This window comes from Mesocricetus auratus, unplaced genomic scaffold (assembly GCF_017639785.1).
Source record: "Mesocricetus auratus isolate SY011 unplaced genomic scaffold, BCM_Maur_2.0 Super-Scaffold_100691, whole genome shotgun sequence".
Lineage (NCBI taxonomy): Eukaryota > Metazoa > Chordata > Mammalia > Rodentia > Cricetidae > Mesocricetus > Mesocricetus auratus.
In genome coordinates this window covers 43079208-43098352 of record NW_024429267.1, presented here as the reverse complement: position 1 = coordinate 43098352, position 19145 = coordinate 43079208, and the positions used below count along the sequence as shown (strand labels likewise).

The 19145-nt window shown below is 43.2% G+C and overlaps 1 protein-coding gene across 4 annotated transcripts in view; it reads right to left on the bottom strand.

Moving 5' to 3' along the window:
• Cpne4 (copine 4) overlaps nt 1-19145 on the bottom strand; it is a 473640-nt gene that overhangs the window by 150288 nt on the left and 304207 nt on the right. For all 4 annotated transcript variants that reach the window (XM_040739639.1, XM_040739636.1, XM_040739638.1 and 1 more), the window contains exon 3: nt 11539-11718. In XM_040739639.1, the coding sequence (XP_040595573.1) occupies nt 11539-11718 (180 nt within the window). The remainder of the gene's footprint in view (nt 1-11538; nt 11719-19145) is intronic.

Genomic DNA, 19145 nt, shown 5'->3' with positions numbered 1-19145 from the left:
TATGATATATATTCATTGTAGGAAAATACAGCTGTGACACTACAAATTGACCATAATCCCACAACCTAGACACCATCACTGTTAGCACTTAAACATGTCTCCTCCCAAGTCTCTGTCTATTGAAGAAATGGGAAATATAATGACTCTCACCATATTTTCTTCCCACTTTGGATGAAAACATGGGAGACTGTTTAGTCCTCTTATGACCATGTTTGTTATTCAGAAAAGTTCATCATCAACACTAAATTTCATACGTAGCTTGAAGAAGAAATCATAACTATTTGCAAGTTTTAAGATAAATGTAGTAAACTTTATGGGGTGAAACATTCAATTTTAATACATAAAAAGGTTTTGTTGAGTGTGGCTTGGGAGGAAACTAACGTTTTGCTTACTGAGGTTCAGGCAGTCAGTGATTTGGTCTATTGATGATTCTGTTCCTGGTGATACAATATCACATGGCTCCATGCTGGGACAAGGACAGGATAGTCTTGTCTGACATTCAGGAGGCTAATATTTGATAAGGCACCAAGACAGCATTTTCAGAGGAAAGGAAAGTGGCAGGTGGAAGGAAGAGTACAGTAAGTGCCATGGTGACAGGGCCAGGCTGCATGGATTGCTAGTTCTGAACTGGGTGGATTTGAGAATCTAAGGAAAGCTGGCTAGGAATGAAAAGCAGAAGCTGAGATGGTCTTGGGAATACAGTGGGGCTCCTTGTCTGGGTACACTGGTCTGGGAGTTGAGTGCCTTGTGCTAGCCTGGGTTAAAGGGCGATGGCCAGGTCAAATACCTAGAACTGTCTTTAACTGAGAGGTGGAGGGCTGCAAATTGTCATTCAGTCCCAGATGTCCTGCCCTCCTCCTCTGCATCAGGTAAGACTAAGACAGGTATCAAATCGCTGAATAGATGTGAAATAGGGCCCATAAACACAGGTTCATTTAAATTGCTACTGAATGTATCTTTTTAATAGCGTCTTTGAAATTGAATGGGCACAGGATTGGTTTCTCTGGGGAAGGGGGTTTGCTAAGGTAGAACAATGCCATCTGGTACTCAATGACATCTAATGCTCGGCACCAGAGAAATGTTGAATCACAGATGGAAGGAAGGGGGTGCATGTGGGCTAGGTGGTGGGGACTTGGGAGACCATTTTTCAAATGAATGAGTACAGAAAAGAATGCTTAATTTCTGAGAGATCAAAGGTAAGAAATGATTGACAGTCATTGACTCAGAATGTGAAGGAACTTAGAAAGGAATCGACCCAGAACCTTCTATAAAGATAGATGAAGTCTATGACCCATATGCCACAGAGATGCTAAGCAACTCATCAGAGGTCCCATGGGGACTTGGTGGCAGTCCCCAGATATTATGCATGACTACAATTGTGTACCCTCTAAACAGGGTGCAAAGCTGTGACAGGAGACTTCCAGAGTAAGCAGAGACTTTCCTAGGGCCTGAATGGAAGGTCACTAGCCTGAAAAGCTAGAAAAGAACAAGAAAGGATTGTATTTTCCTTTGAGACATGGGGGCTTGCTTACCCACAAGCACCCTGAATCCTGCCTGCCTATGAGCAGAGTGTCAACAGTAGGGAGCAGTACTGTTTTATGGGGTTCCATAGCTAGTCTGGGGGAGCTAAAATAACACTGTTTACCTGTGGCATCATTTGTCACTTATGCAGTTGCCACTGCAGTGATTCTGAAAAATTAGGGAATGCTTCTCCTCTGAGAAACAAAGGGGAAATAAGTTGCTTGCTATATGTAAATTTGACTTCCCCAGGCATCAATTTTAAAGCACATTTGTGCACTAGATATTATAGAACAAAATGCTGACCTTGGAATCTTGCTCTGGGCATTACAGTGAGTTTGGATGACACATTTGGTATCCACAAATGGGGCCATTCTGACCCTAAAACAAATTCCCATAGATCATGGCAACTTAAGGTCTATTGGTCTTTTTAAGGGTCGTTGAGCTGATATAATCTGGACATCTATCTGTGTCAGGAAGGAAACCCACTCTCTAGATAATAGGTCCATGTGACTGTATTTAATGGATAGCAGAAATAAACAGTGGCAACCCAAGATCTCCATCAAGGGCTGATGGGATAGACAGCACAGTTGGTAAAGTGCTTTCCTTGCAAGCATGAGGATCTTAGTTCAACCCTAGGACCCACATTTTAAAAAGGCAGTGATGGAATGAGAGATGGCTCAGTAGTTAAAGAGCTCAACATGCTAGCATATGCGCCAGAGTTTAGATCATAAGAAACCCAGGTAAATATGGGTTATCCTGTAGTTACCATTTCAGAAGGCAGAGACAGGGGGTCCCATGAGCGAGCTGGCTAGGGAGAGTAGCCAAATAGGTGAGCTCTACATTTGATTGAGAGACTCTGACTCAGTAAATATGGTGGAAGAGCCAGTAAAGATGCCTTCTGACATTACTGCCTGGGCCTCCACATGTAGGAACATAAAGGTGCCCATACCTCAACATACACATATGAACCCACATGCGCAAAGAAATGTATACATACATGATACATGAAAGCAAAAGGGGAAAGGGGAGAGGGAAGAAAAGACAGCCTGTATTTGTAAATCCAACACCAGGAAAACGAGACAGGGGTTCACACACTAGCCAGATATGACCAACTTGATGAGTTTCAGGGCAATAGGGATGTTATCTCCAAAAGTAAGGTACATAGTGCTCTAGGAATGATATCTAAGACTGAGGTTACCATTCAGCCTCTACATTCACACATGACACACATGACCACAACATGCACCTGTATATAATCTCCTCTCTCTCTCTCTGTCTCTCTCTCTGTCTCTCTGTCTCTGTCTCTGTCTCTGTCTCTGTCTCTGTCTCTGTCTCTCTCTCTCAAGAACATAACCCATGAGCCAAGCTGTGGAAATGTATACTTTATGATGAAATGTTGTCCTTGCTTCTTGGTCATTACTTTCTCTAGATAATTTCTTATATCACTAGCTTCTTTCATCACTAAAGCTAGTGTCAGAGTCTGGCCCTGTAGCAGGTGCGGGGTTCTTGGAATGTAGTCTCTGGTCCATTACAATGGGCATCACTAGAGAACTTGGAAATTCTCATTATGGAATCTTACACTAGATCCTCTGAATCAGGTGCTCTGAGATATGCCCAGCAGTCTGCATTTTTGTAAGTTTCAGGGCTAGAGAAATGGAACAGTGGTTAAGAGCTATTCCTACAGAGGACTGGGGTTTGATTCCCAGAACTCACATGGTGGCTCACAATGCTCTATAACTCCAGTGCTTGGGGACTGGAAGCCCTCTTCTGATCTTCACAAGCACCAGGCATGCATGTGGTGGCCAGTCATACAGGAAAGGTGGCTTGTTATCCATTGGTTATAACAGAAGCCAGAGAACCCTGTGACAACAAGTCCAGTACTCTTCAATGGTTTACCAATAGAGTTCTAAGTTATTTTGGAGAAGAAAATACATTGAGGAGCAGATACATGGCCATAAGAAGAAGGATTTATATGGCTGTAAATGTTGCTGAAGCATAGAGAGGAGAAAATGCCTGAAAGAACTTAGGCAATGAGTGTGTTCAACATGGCTAGGCAAGGAAGGAATTCTGGTCAGGTGGGGATGCTCTTGGATGCTGATTTTGTAAGATTATGGCTTTAGGAGATGGGGAGTCATACCAACACTTTTCAAGAAGTCATGTTGCAGTCTTTCAATTTTAAGATTTATTTTGTTTTTTTTAGTGTTTTTTTCTTTTTTTCTTTTTTTTTATTCTTTTTTTTTTAAATTTAGATAAGAAACAAGGTTGCTTCACAAGTCAGTTCCAGGTCCCCCTCCCTTTCCCTCCCCTCCTCCCGTGCCCTCCCCCCATTCCCCCCCCGTTATCCCCTCGTTCCCCCAGGGAGGGTGAGGCCCTCCATGGGGGTGTCCATAGTCTGTCATTTCATATAGGGCAGGGCCTAGACCCTTCCCCAAGAGTTCAGGGTGAGAGTGCACCTCACATTGTTCTATGGGAGTCCAAAGTCCGTGTGTATACTTGGGATGGGTACTGATCTGCTGCCCAAGGCTCAATAGATTACCTAGGCCTCCTCACTGACACCCAGATTCAGGGGGGTCTTGATCAGTCCCATGCTGGATTCCCAGGCTGATGCCTGGGATTCAAGAGTTAACCTTGTCAGCTGTTTCTGGGGGTTAAACCAGCCCAGTCTTAATCCCTTTGATCATCAGTCCTCCCTCTCTGATACTGGCTTTCTTGAGTTCAGCTCAGTACTTAACCAGCCACTAAATGTAGTTTCTGTTTCCCAGACTGTCTGGCCATAGGATTGTAGGCTGGCACTCCGCAGATCTATGTCTAAAATCCATATATGAGAGAGTACATGCCATGTTTCTCTTTTTGTGACTGGGTTACCTCACTCAGGATGGTTTCTTATGTATATGTCTGTATATCTGTGCCACTGGGTTCAGGTACCCATGAATAAGAGAAAAGGATGTTGGATCCATGGAAATAGTTACAGGCAGTTGTGAGCTGCCACTGTGGGTGCTGGGAAATGAACTCAGGTCCTCTACAAGAGCAGCAAGTGCTCTTACTTACTGAGTCTCCAGCCCCTGTATTATAATCCTAAAGCAAATGTCCTTCTTGAGGGATGGTAACTAATGTCATGCTTATGCAAAAGTGTTGCTTCTGTTGAATCACAAAACAATTTTAACTGGAAAAAATGCTCCACCAAACACTTCCAAGGTCAACTCCAACTTGGCTTTGCACTAATACTGCTTCCTAATTTGTACTAGTTAGAGAAGAACTAGCTACTAGAATAAATGGAAAGAACCATAAAGAGCCATGTGACACTAGACAATGCACCTGTGTTGCTTGGTCTTAGTTTTCTCCACTGTGTAAAGACAATGACAGTAGTGGGTAGCGTCTCTCTCTGCTGGATGCTGGGATAGTAAGTGAAGTGCAGTACAGCACCTCCCTAGCCCAGCAACTTGGGGAAGTCATTGTTGTTATTTATGACCATTGTCTTTGGTAAGTGAAGAAAGATGGACACATAAGGATGGGTGAATGAGTTAATAAGCAATGAAAGTGGAAAAGAGTGCCAGAGGAAGGGGCAGCTGGCTCTTCCAGGTGGTTACAGAACCTGTCTTTCTGGGTGAAGTCCCCCTTTAGGTGGAGCAGAAGACAAGCTTAGCTGTGTGTCTAGTTTGGCAGGATGGTTCGTAAGTCCCATCAGAAGGAAAGCAGGGCTCTCTGATCACTCTGTGTCCACATGACTCTCCCCCGCCTCCCATCTGCTGAGAATGCACAGTTCTGCCCAGTGTCCTCTCTGAGGACATGAATCTTCCTTGGCTTCTCTTGGCATTTTTTGCTCAGAGTCACTTGCTGTGCTTGGACCCAACTGCACAGTCAATGCCAGTTTCTAACTGACTGAGGACTGCAGCTTTTCTTTCCTAAACAAAAAGTCAGGCTGCTCATGACAGAGTAAGCAAGTAGGAAACTCAGTAACCACCCCAAGTACCCATGGAAGCCTGAGGAGGCAGGCTCCACACGTGTGACTTCCTATGTGGTCTTGGTGAATTCACTTCATCTCTGTTGGTAGGCCTTAGTTGTAGCAAGATAAGTGTTAAATACAGATTATTTCAACATTCTATTTTAAAACAATTTTATTTTACATAAAGTACTCCTAGAAGAATAAATGCTAGGGCATGCATTCATGCGAGCCAGTGTGTGACTTGAATCTTTGGACTGAATGAGATACAAACGAGGTGAAATTATACATTCAATATTGGTGGCTGCCCAGGATGTGGGAACTCATCCTTTATAATTCTTCCTCCCCCTGACAATGCTAATCCTTCTCATCCATCCCTAGATTCTCACTACATGAAAAATGGCTCTCTCTCACACAGCTTCCAACAACACACCAAGTGCTTCCTCTATGCCAGGGACTCTGCCCAGCATCTTATAAACATTGTCTCACTAATTGTGTAGAAATTCATGTGCGAGCATATATGTCTATAGGTGGATGCTTGTGTGTGCAGGTGCATGTATAGGTGCTCACATTCATGTTTGTATATACATGAGTGTGTGTGTGTGTGTGTGTGTACATATGTGCCCATGCATATTGATATGGAGATCAGAAGACAACTTTCTATGGCATTTTCTCAGGCATCTGTCCCCTTTGTTTTTTGGAGAAAGTGTCTTTCATTGGTCTGAAACTCACCAGTTAGGCTAGGTTGGCAGGCTAGTGAGTTTCTAGTTCCCCAAAGCTAGAATTACAAGTTCATGTCCCCACACTCAATTCTTTTCCTCCGTTGGTTCTGAGGACCATACCCCCAAACTTGGGTCATCGTGCTTGCATAAACTGAGCTATCTCTCCCGAGCCTGGTCCTCACAGTAACCCCAAGTGGTGTCATTATGGTGTCTCTATTGGTAAATGAAGAACTAAGGCTTCAACAGTGTGAAGAATTTGTCTTTTGATCAACAAACTGGGATCACTGAGCTAGAATCTGTCTGAGAACATTAATAAGCTATTAAACAGTACAGGGTTTATACCTGAGCCTTCAGAAGCCACAGCTGGGACACTGGCCAGGACACTCCCGGGGTTGACATCTAGCCATTCTTTGCCTGCCTTACCTACACAAGACAAAATCCTCTTTATCACTGCAGGTGTCAAGAAGGAACACAGAACAACAATTTTGAAAAACACCAAAAAAACTAATAAAAAACAGAACAAAAAGGGGACATTTCCCTTCATGTCAGTGTTTCAATTTCTAAACCGTGAAGGATAAAGGTCTTTCCCTGCCCTCCACGGCTCTCAGAACAAATGCACCTGTCTGGATTGTTACTCTCTATGTAGAGGACACGCAACAAAGAAAGGCTGTTGTTTAATTTTAAGACATCAAGTTCACACTCTTCATCTGAAATACAATGAAGAAAGATGGCCTTAATATTCAGTGCACTTTTAAGGATCGGTTGGGTCATTCAAATGTGACATGTTCAATGGATTTCCTTCACAAATGAAAACACGCATCATCCTGCTTGCTAACCACTTCCTTCCATGCTGCCTAACATCATCATTCAGGACTATTTCCTAAAACGACATCATCCGTTCCAGACCCACGTGGGCAGCAGTCACTAGCAACTCCCACCCCCCCACAGACATCCTGAGCTTAATTGCAGGTAGGTATCCCATGTGATTCCTTACCCCTCCCTTGAATGATTACATTCAGGGACTGTCAAAGCACTTTCAAGTTACCTGACAGACCCAGCTCTCTCACAGTCTCCCAGGCTTGCTGACTGCTGGCTCTGCCCTGGACATCCTCCTCTGGGTCCCCTCCACTGTGGTCCCTCTTGCTCCTTTGCTGTTGCACTAATCTCCTAAGTGCTTTCTTGCCTCCTCATCTCTCTGCTCCTGGGAATCCTTCGTGAGCATGCCAAAGTGCTCTTTCTAATAAATGCGTCCAATATTGCCCTTCCATGGTTACCGAGGCCTTGATGTGTTGAAACGAAGTTCTTCCGGTTTTATAGGGAAAAAAGCACTTAAAGTGGCATGGCCCGGCTCTTCCTCTCATGTCAGCATCTTTATCCTCTTTCCCATCCTCTTTTGACCATCCAGCTATGCTCAGTCTTTTCAGATCTCTCTGCCATCATCCTGACACTCCATCTCACTGTGTCTTTGTATGTTCTGGTCATTTTGCTTGGAAAGTCTCATTTTTGTTTTTCTGAGCTGGTGAACTGCTCTTAACTTAAAGTCCAAGTTCAGAGTCATCTTTCCTATGACTTCTCTGATGCCCGTTAGGCAGGTAAGTCTTTCCTATGAGTTCTCTGATGCCCATTAGGCAGGTAAGCCTTTACTATGAGTTCTCTGACGCCTGTTAGGCAGATAAGCCTTTACTTTAACACTCCTGGAACACATGTCCATTGTAGCATTTAACTATATGCACTTACTGTTTATCTACAGGTCGATGTCACCCAGCTAACTATAGCTTCTCTGGGTAGCACCAAGCATGGTATTTAGCATATCCAGAGAACCTGGTATATGTTTATTGAATGACAAAATAAATGAATAAATGTAATATTGCCTCTTGCAAACCAACCACTCTAGCCCTAAAAAATGGGATGCTTTGATTGACTGAAGCCAAGCAGTACTGAATGCAAATGTGTAGGGAAAGCCAGTCTTACCAATCACATGGCCAGTAGAATGAGGTGATTATCAATGACATAGGCTGGCATGTCAACTGGAGTTGGCTTCAGAGTCAGCAGGTCAAGCCTGTGCCTCCATGACGATCTTTAACTTCTGTCAGCTTGTGGGGTTATACATACTCCTAGCCTTGCTTCAAGACACTACAGTGTTCCAGGAATCTCAGGCAAAGGTAAATGATCTTTGTGTCTCTATACTAGGTGCTTTCACATAACATTCTTAGGATTTATTAGTACTGGCCACAGGCATAGCCCTAAGCCAAACTTCAGCAAGTGGAAGGGTGAGATCTGTGGCTGAGCTCATGCACGATTCCCTTCTGAGTTAGGGATGGGGCTGTTTTTTCACATGGCCACATGGCAAAAAATAACGATCCTAGAATGATCAAGGTATGACTGCTAATAAAATGTGTGACTGGGCATTGAACAGGCAAACTGTAATAAGAAACAAAGAATAAGTGTATCAGCCTCCTGTTTCGATCACTAGCCCTGAGAAATGAGCACACATTAATGACTTCCTATCACCAGCCCCTGAACTTCTTTACCTGAAGCTTCTGCCAATCCTTAAAGACTTCTTTGCTACCCAGGAAGTCAGCTAGGAATGCTGGGACCCTGATGTCCCCAGACCATGAACAGACCTCAACCAATGGCTGCCCAGAATGTTTTCAGGCACAGTGTGTAGATGACCCTTTTGTTTTTCCATCCCTAGAGAACATACTCTGATGTTTGCTATGCACTGGCTTCCAGAATGTTCCTAACAGAATTAAGCTCCAGTTATGCACTATGTCAGCTGGCTGGCTGGCTGACTGGCCCCTGATGTCTCCCTTTCTTTCTCCCAGATTCTTCCCTACTTATTCTCTCTGCCCCCTACTGTTAGCTATTGGCCCTTCAGTTTTTTATTAGACCAATCATGTGCCTTAAGCAGGCAAGGTAAACAAATGCAACACGTCTTTACATAGTTGAACAATTATTCTGCAACACAAACAAATACAACACATCTTTACATAGTTAAATATTTTCCACACAACCACACTAAATCTATAAGTCATTCATTTAATTTACACCTAAAGGTACTGTCCCCAGCAATACCCTACAATTATCTACCATTGACTCTCTTGAGAAGTTGGTAGAGTGATTCTATAAATGGAAGAGGAGATTCTGTGTACTCAGTTTCTCTCTCTGCCTCCCTTAGGCAAATTTCTGTATCCAGCCTTTGGTTTTCTTTAAGAAAATAGGTATGTTCCAGTAAGGGTGAGCACTCTACTTCTGGAAAAGGCTGATGGAGACATTCTGTGTTGCCTTCTTATCCCCTAGGAGAAATTCCTTCTGATAAGTGGCATGCAGAAGGGCAAACACATGTGCGTGCACACACACACACACACACAGACACACACGCACGCACGCATGCACACATGCTTGCTTGCCTTCTCCTGAGTCAGGGAATGAATGCAGGCTTTCTGGGGCATTAGGCTACTGTAATTTGAAGTCCTTCTCTGTGAGAAACTGCAGCTCTATAAATGATAGTGTACCACGCTGCCTTGGCAGGAGGCCCCAGCTGCAAAGGGCTCTGATGTTTAATCTTTACTAGTTCACAGAATTCTGACACCAGGCTCCTCCTCTCCCATACTCCTGGTACATTCACCATTCATGTGACCTTCATGGCTTGTTCACACAACTTCCTTACTGGAAGAGTCTCCTTCCCTCCTTTGCCAAAAGCTATGTTTTTTTTTTGTTTGTTTGTTTGCTCACAGAGTTTGGTCCTACAGAATCTTCTTTAACTCTTTCTTGTACAAAGGCCTCCCCCTCATTGTGAAGGCCCATAGCACTATAAAAGGGATCCACAATATGAGTAGATGGATCACACTTTCTCCACATATATGGTTCATTTTATTTGGTGGGTCAGAACATGTTTTGCACCTCGATTCCTCAGCACTAAACCCCTAAACCAGGGCCATCAAACAGACCCAAGACTTTGAGAAACCTGCCACCTTGAAATTCTCAAAATCAGCCAAACCCCATCATATGCACTGGGACCCTGAGGTCACAAAGTCAGACAACCTGACTTAACATCCCACTCTGCAGTTTCAGAAAAAAAATTGTGACCCAGAAAAGCAGGAGAAGCCAAGCCCTCCCCATTCCTTTCTCACCCCGCCCACACACACTTGATTCTCAGACCCTGCTCAGCTGACTCATGTTCCTGCATCCTCCAGTACCAGTACCAAGCCCCAGTATTTGAAGACACTAATCTCTTAGACCAAAAAATCAACTCTTGGCATTTTGAGGTTGAACTGAGTCTATTTAATTTTCCCCCACTGATTTATTTCTTGTGAACGCTCCATTATACTCTGGGTACAGCAGAAGGAGGGAGACAAAAAGAGATGCCAGGAGAAGCTTGGGGCCAGTGCTGGCTCTGCCACTTATAAGGGTGAGCCTTTAGCACAGTGGTACTCAACCTTCCTAATGCTGTGACCCTTTAGCACAATTCTTCATGTTGTGGTGACCTCCAACCCTAAAAGTTTGTTTTTACTTCATAACTATCCTTTTGCTAGTTATGAATCGTAATGTAGATATATGATATGCAGGATATCTGATATGCAACTCCAAAGGGGTCATGACCCACAGGTTGAGAACCACTAGCAGGTCACTTAACCAATCTGCTTTTTGTTTGGTCAAAGGAACAAAATTGTAGGGAGAGATCTTACTAGTCAACTGTGGTGCTGACCATGCCAATTTCTCCCCAGTAAAAGTACCTATGACACCCTTATCCTGTGTATGGTAATCTTCATCCTATACATAATAATGATGCTCATTTCACATCCCCACTGGGATTTCATTGAAGTATCTATTTAATCACCAAGCATTTAGTTCCTTTCTTGGGTCTTTTTATTTTTTTGTCTTCAGAGACTTTGAAAATATTTGAATGAGGAGCACTGTGTGTGAGTCTTACAGTTCAGTTGGGAGATGGGAAATCTGTAAAGGGACAGGATATGACAGCTCTAACAGATACAAGAATAGAGGATGGCGCCCACCCTGTGTGATGTGCCCAGTATGCAGTTGTTGTATAAATTTTAGGTTGAGATCCTAGCCTTTAATGGCTGAGCCATCTCTCCAGCCCCAGTTGTTGTGTAAATGACCAACACAATGAGAAAATTCAGAAAGGAAGACGATTAACTGTGCAAAATAAGTAACTTCACATATTTCTATGAACATCCTTTTGTAAATATAATTGATATGACCGTAGCTAGAAAATGTTGGAAAATGCAACAGTTTGTTTGTTATTAAAGAAAATTAAAGGAGGAAAAGAGCAAAGATCAGATGGGGGGAGGAAGGCTAGCAGGTGGGAAGGCACAAGGCACGTCTCCTGCCTACCTGGCCAAGTGTACACTCCATGCCACCCAGGAAATCAGCCTCCTTCAGCCCATTGTGATTGCTGCTGATGTCATGGACTTCAAACCGGAGACGCTGAACCTCTTCAAAGTAAAAGTCCACCGTAAACAGTTTTGAGTATACTGGGTTTATGCAGGTACGAATCACCTCTGTCCTGTCCACCTAAAAGAAAAAAGAAAGAAAACCCACAATGATTATGACTTTTATTATTAACCTTCAAGCAAGTTAATCTTGTGGTGCATCCCCTTGCTCCAAACTATAAATACCCTCCTGGAAGTCACTAGGGCTGGCAAATTAAAACCCTACCAGTTACCCCAGAGAATTAACTAGGCATTGGTGCAGACAATTTTACTAGACATAACAAACAGTTCGAGGTCCTGTATTTAGAGATTTAAATCATGTTATAGAGATTGGGTGATAGAACAAGATGAGATCATCCGTAGTGCAGCAGAGTCTGAGAGAACATCTGGGCTCAGTAGGAAAGACATCTGTGATCAATTAGTGATGTCTGCCAAGTGCAGTGATGGAAAATGATAGGTTAGCTGTCTCATTTTAGCCAAGTCTACTCTAGTATGAGTTTCCAACTCAAGATTCCCAGGACAATGAAGAGGAAGGTCGTGAGAATGAAGATCAAGCTGCTTTAGTATGCTCTTCATTAGGTAGGCATTCACCATAATCCATAGCCCTAAGCTTTCTCATCAGTAAAATGCCAACTAGAAGAGTGGAGAATGAAAGGCATTTACTGTTTCACATGCCAGAAGCCATTTAGATTCTTGGAAACTGACAAAAATCTTCCAGACCATACAGCATCTTCCAATGGGAAGAGCTGATTCTTTATACTCCACAAGTCGACTGGAAGTCTGCTGTTCATATAACGCTTTGGCTCTCAAGTAGAGACACAGTCTGCTGACTGCCCCTCAAGCACTGGTTCTTAGCATAAATTACACCATCACTACCCATGCTCTGGCATAGGTAAGGGAAAGTTATCCTTCCAGAGGGAAACGTACTCTACCCTGCCATCCATGGCCATGTTGCTCCACAAACAGAGTACAGTCCTGTCTCCATCTGCCCTGACAACACTTGGTGCAATACTTTGATCTTGGCTCTAGCCATTTGACTTGTCATGCTGTACTCTGTTTGTGTGAGGGACACCACCAGGGGTGCCTAGGTGGGTGAACAATCCAGGTTTCAAGGAAAATGAAGACCTAGACCTTGTCCTGTTACTGTGCATCAGAAAGCCACAGTGCTTAAAATGTTACAAGTTGTTGCTCAGATTAGTAGTTCTTTGACTATTCTGGTACCCCATAAAGATTCAGCTCCTATTTTAGCTGAATTTTATGCTCATACATATATATATATATGTATATATATGTAAACATACTTGCATATATATACACATACACACATATAAATTCATTTTGGGGGCAGGGCTGATTCTAACACTGACTGTGTCAGTACAAGAACTTACTGGCATAGTTTTTGACTGATTTTTTTCTTGTTTTGAGTAATGATGCAAATCTAAGGTTACAAGCTTGAGGAGCACCAGTTAAAGGTGACATGGAGATAGTTCTTTTCCTTCACTCGGTGTGTTTTTCTCTTCATCTCCAATGTATAAAGGATTATTTCTATTCTCCATTTGGAAAAAAATACTGGAACAGCTGGCAACCTTCCTGCATTCCTACATGACCAGGGACTTTCACACTAAGAGAGGGCATCTACTCCACAGGCTACATCTGTCCTTCCAGGCCCTTCTGCCTCCTGGAATGGTTCCATTTGGCCCAGAAAAACTGTTTTATTTTAAATCTGGCCCAAATGAATAAAATAATGGTTCACAAAATGAGAGGATTAAGTATACTTGCTTGATACCTTTTGATAGAGAAATTGGTTACAGGTGGATTTGACATCTTTGGGTCAGAGAAGAAATATATTCTCTCCTTGTGACTGAACAAAGAGAATCTTGGACAGGCTCAAATGGTAAGAGACAGGAGATGGAGACTCTGGTCTTTGTTAGTTGTGTTAGACACTTCAGTTGACACAAATGGGTCACTTTTTAAATTTTCAAGTATAATTCACACATTGAAATAGGATTCATATTGGCATTAAGCTATACATCTCAAATCAGCTATCCAAAGTGAGTCACCAATATGCAACCCTATCTCCTGGAAAGGAGAAAATGAAAAGAAATGAAGTAAAACGTATTTACTTTATGAAGATTATGATCTGTTAGAATAATCTTCAGCCACTTGTAACCCCAAGAGCATAAGGGTTCAGCAGCAGAGGGAAGTCAATGAGGAGAGTGCTCGTGATGGTTTTAATTTATCTGCATCTCCAGCCATTATGACAGATGCATCATCTCTTCTGGAGGCTGAAGACAAGGTTCCCCAGAGCAATTGCCTCGAGCAGCACATGCTCCTCAATGAGGGATGTCAAGTTCAAGGCAAGTGTCTCTAAAGATGCTTACTAACTGCTACTGCCATCTCCCATGAAGGAATATTCCTTAAAACCCTGGTGCCTGATTCTGATTGGATGAGTAGAGGATAGGACCCAGCAATCCAGAGTCTTAAAACCTATCCCAGGAAGTGCTATACCTCTGGAGGGTTGGGCTTGCAGGTATGTGCCACCACGCTTTGCATGTCCTCTCTGCATGTCCTAGGCAATTGTGCTGTGGGTCTGCCAGTCTTTGAGAAACAAGCTGTTCCCCATGAGGTAAGGTTCTTAGTGTTGTTGTTAAAACGTGGTTTAACCTCATTTGCTCTCTGTCACCCAGTGTGCAAAGACACCGATGCTTATCTAGCCCCTCCCTTCCACTGTCATCATGACTGGTATATTCATTCATATTGCTTTAGAATTCTCAGGACATGCTCATATTCATTTAAATAATTCATCACAGTCATCTGTTTATGTGTGTGTGTCTACATATGAGGGCACTTGTGCAGAGACCAGAGGGCAGTTTGTAGGAGTCAGTTCTCTCCTATCAAGCAGACCTGGGGACCTGAACTTGGCTGCAGGTGCCTTTGCCTAGTGAGCCACCTCTCCAGCCCTCACTCACATCCATCTGTTAATTTTGATTTATACAGTAATCATGTGGGATAGTGTTATACTCTTCTCCACATGAGACAATTGCTGCACATATGTGCAAGGTGCTAGATGAGAGTGTAGGCTCTAGAACTCAACCTGCTAACTGATTGTATCACCTGGTCCCTATTTCAGCTTTATCCATGTCCATCATGGAAATGCAAGCATAACTAGGTTATGGGGAGATGGGGAGAGAACCCAGCCTCAAATAAACATAGCTAATACAATGTTCTTTGAAAATATTTCATCTCAAATGTTTTTTTTATACAGTGACTTTCAAATAATATTTTCAGAAAATTTTCTATACCATGGACACTCATTTAAACACCACCAGTACTATTTTTATAAAGTTTATTTTATATGTGTGTTAAAGTATGTATGTATACTATATGCATGCAGTGCCTATGGAGGCCAAAGAGAGTGCAAGATCCCTGCCTAGAACTGGAGTTACAGGAGGTTATGTGTGCCGGGAACCAAACCCAGATCCTCTCTATGAATGACAAATATTCTTAACCACTGAGACAGCTCTCTAGTCCCAAGAATTCATCTTTTTTTAAGTGGGCACTTCAATGTGTTTATATATATGTTCATGCTGACTTCTGGACCTTACATGCATGCGCATCCTCACACAGGTGCATGCACACGCACACACACACAGACACACACACACACTCATACCCCACAAAAAGTTCATCTTTTTATTGCTGACTAGTATTCCACTATTGGCCATTTGGGCTGTTTCCACTTTTTTATTATTACACATAAATATGCAACTCATTTTAAGTGCAAACCTTTGCATGGACATACAGTTTTTCTTGTAGATAAATGCCTAGGAGTGGAAGAGATGTATTTAACTTTTCAAGTTTGAGTAGGTAGGCAGTGCTTTTAGTATGGGTTTAATTTGCATTTTCCCTGAAACAGTGGTGCTTGCAACTGTTTCATAAGTGATTTGCGCTCTGAATACCCACATTGGAAGTAAGCATTTAAATCTTGGGCAAGATGTTACTTGGCTATTTATCCTTATGATTCCATGACCATACTCAATAGAAGAAAAACCGTCAAAATGTTCTTACTTATACACAGCTTAAAAGTAACAAAGGTGGATGTGAACCCAGGCAGTTGAGCTCTGGAGTTTATGTGTTTAACCTTGTTTGTATTAAGCACTGGTCTTGCACACCCGAAGCTTTTATTCATGAATGTCATCCTACCAAGCCTCAGGAACTAAGCTCTAGACTAGGACCTACATGGGAGGAGAGAACTGATGCTTACAGGCATCCTTTGACCTCTGCACACTATAATGTGTGCTCCCTAATAAATAAATGCAAATTTGAGACTACATTAGTGTGAGTGGGAAGGAGATAAAGGTGGGCAACTGCCACTGAGGCCAGTCAAAATGCTCTGGAGTTTCCAGGAGAATACAGACTCTGTTTCCAACAGACACTGGTGAAGAATGACATCATAGACCAGAGGACTTGACCAGGGCCCCAGGGCAGGCTCAAAACTCGATACTCCCTGAGACTGATATTCTCTAAGTGCTTTTTTCCATATTTATTTAGGGTGGATAGAGAGAAACTAATTTTCTCCGAATGAATAACAGGATAAGCTTATGTGCAAGAAAGAAAGGATTTATTACAGACATTTTTTCAAACCATATTAACTTCCAAGATGGTAGATTAAACCACATAAAGTTCCGATAATAAAACAGATGGCTGGGCTAGCAGAAACAGCACTGCTCTGTCTCCGCATCTCAACTGTCGCCTAGCACCTTTGAGAATTCATGTCTCCTTTAAGCCACCCACCTAGTGGCACTTACTGAGAGCCATCCTGAAAAATGAATGCACGCTTCTTTCTAGAAACATCCAGCTAGGTGCCTCTCAGAGATTCTCCTCCAAACTGGCACTCTTCATCTGCCCTGTGGCAAACCCTCCTGGCCCTTAGAGCAGGCTGAGCAAGCTAATGAGCAACTTCCTGGCACTAGCTGTTCATTGAGCCCTCCTGTCCTGTCTGCTGTGGAGTGCTCTATCATCTCTGGATATTAGAGCCTCTGGTGCTAGAGGTGTTCTGTTTTAGGGCTGGGAAATCCACCTGCTGTTGAACACAGAGCTGGACATTGCTGTCACAATGGACATGCCCTGGGACTCGGAAGCAGCCAGCATAATCACACTACTTTGCCTGGAAGTGTGGTTCAGAAGTCAGTGACATGAGTGCCACTTAGCTGCTACCTTAAGAGAAGTCTACAGTATCTGCAGTGGGCCTTAGGTTTCCACTTCCTCTATTAAAAGATCTGTAGGCTATTGGCTCTACACATTTGGAACATCTAGCCACGCAATAGGCTGGCATATACATGTGGCTTCAAGCATGTCTTTAGGTGCTGAACACCTCTGTCCTCCACAGTTAACTTCTCCCCCTCATGGATGCTCAATTGTGAGACTCACGTTTACTGATTGATATTCTGAGCCTTATGGCCTTGAGCCTCTACTCAGGTATCTTCCAGATCCTGCCACTGTCTGAGAGTTGCTTGACAGAACTTTCCATGATGTCCCGATATGGTTCAAATGGCAGCAACTAGCTACATTCATCTTTTTAAACTTGAAATGTGGCCAGTGGGACACAGGAATTAATTTTTAAAACTTACCTGAATGTAATTATTTGAGATTTAAATACTCACGGTGGACAGCATCATTGTAGCTTGCGTCAATTCTATCTCCCTGTGGCTTAATGAAAGCGCGTCCAATATGCATGCACTCACATAATGAGACTGGTGATTCCCAGCTGATTTCAATATAGGGCAGTAATTCTCAAGCTTTGCTATATCTTAAAGTCACTTGGGGGAATCTCAAGACCAATTAAATTAAGATTCTCTAGGGGTGAAATGTAGTCACCAGCAGTTCATAAATCTACCTAGGTGATTCCAATGTGTAGTTAAGTTTTAGACACACTAAGTTATTATCAGCTGTGTTGATGCAGCTCCAAAGTGGAGAGTGTGAAACAAACCTACTGTGAGTGTGACCTACTGTGTGCACCACACTTTTTGCAGTAAGATGGTCCAACAATTTTGGAAGCTAAGGAAATAGTTAGGCTGGTCGATTTTACTTGCTCCCTCCTTTCTCCATGTAGCAAATTTGGCAGTGACCATGTCCCCCGCCACCTCACTACATTTACAAGCCCTGTTAGCTGCCATTCTGGCAGAATTTCAAGAACAACAACACCTTCTTCACCTCCCCTGTGCTTCATGGCACACTGAGAGAAACTTCTCAGTATTGCTATTTCAGGGTACAAAATTATCTCCCGACAGTTCCTTCAATGCCACCTTCACAGCTCAACAGGGACCCTTCACTGACTTCTTCTTCTTCTTCTTCTTCTTCTCCTTCTTCTTCTTCTTCTTCTTCTTCTTCTTCTTCTTCTTCTTCTTCTTCTTCTTCTTCTTCTTCTTCTTCTCCTCCTCCTCCTCCTCCTCCTCCTCCTCCTCCTCCTCCTCCTCCTCCTCCTCCTCCTCCTGCTCCTCCTGCTCCTCCTCCTCCTCTTTGTCCTTCTCCTCCTCTTCTTCCAGAACTCTGTTCAGTTCTATGGTATTTGTGTTTTGCTGCCCATCTATGAGTATTTAACTTCCTGGGGATCAAGTATTCCATAAAAGTCTCATGAATGTCGCTGGGCGGTGGTGGCACACGCCTTTAATCCCAGCACTCGGGAGGCAGAGGCAGGCGGATCTCTGTGAGTTCGAGGCCAGGCTGGACCGACAGCCTCGAAAACAATACAGAGAAACCCTGTCTCGTAAAACCAAAAAAAAAAAAAGTCTCATGAATGTCAACACAGATAAAACTGTGGGGCTGGTGGTTCCTCATCGATTTCCTCCAGCCGTGATTCCCATGGTCACTTCTCTTCAGCAGCAGTACCTAAGCTGTTCCCTAAGCATGTTCAATATAGGTCACAAGACACATCTGTGGGGCACTTAGTGTACACCACAGTTGCTCTGACCACTTTGTATTCCTCCTCCCACGTAGCCATCCCGCCATCATAAGTAAGCACCATCACTGTTTTACATGAGGGAACGTAGGTTGGAAAAGTTAACTGTGCAACTGACCCGACTTTTGTGTGATGGGATGTGACTAGAATCTCCCTCAGAGCTCTTTCCTGAGGCATGACTCCATTCCCGGAGAAGACAAACCTATTCAGGTACCGTCTCCCCGCAACTGTGTTAGGCAAGGCCATTTTGATAAATCAATATTCCACATGCTCGGGGCTGGAGAGATGACCCAGAGGTTAAGAGTACTGACTACTCTTCCAGAGGTCCTGAGTTCAATTCCCAGCAATCACATGGTGGCTCACAACCATCTACAATTCAATCTGGTGCCCTCTTCTGGCGTGTAGACAGAACACTGCATATGTAATAAATAAATAAATCTTAAAAAAAAGACTAGACACCTTAAAAAATATTCCACATGCTCTCTGAGAGAGAAATATTCTTTCCTCTCCAACTTCAGCCAGACAGTTTTCCTTTAAAAGTCTTTTCAGTT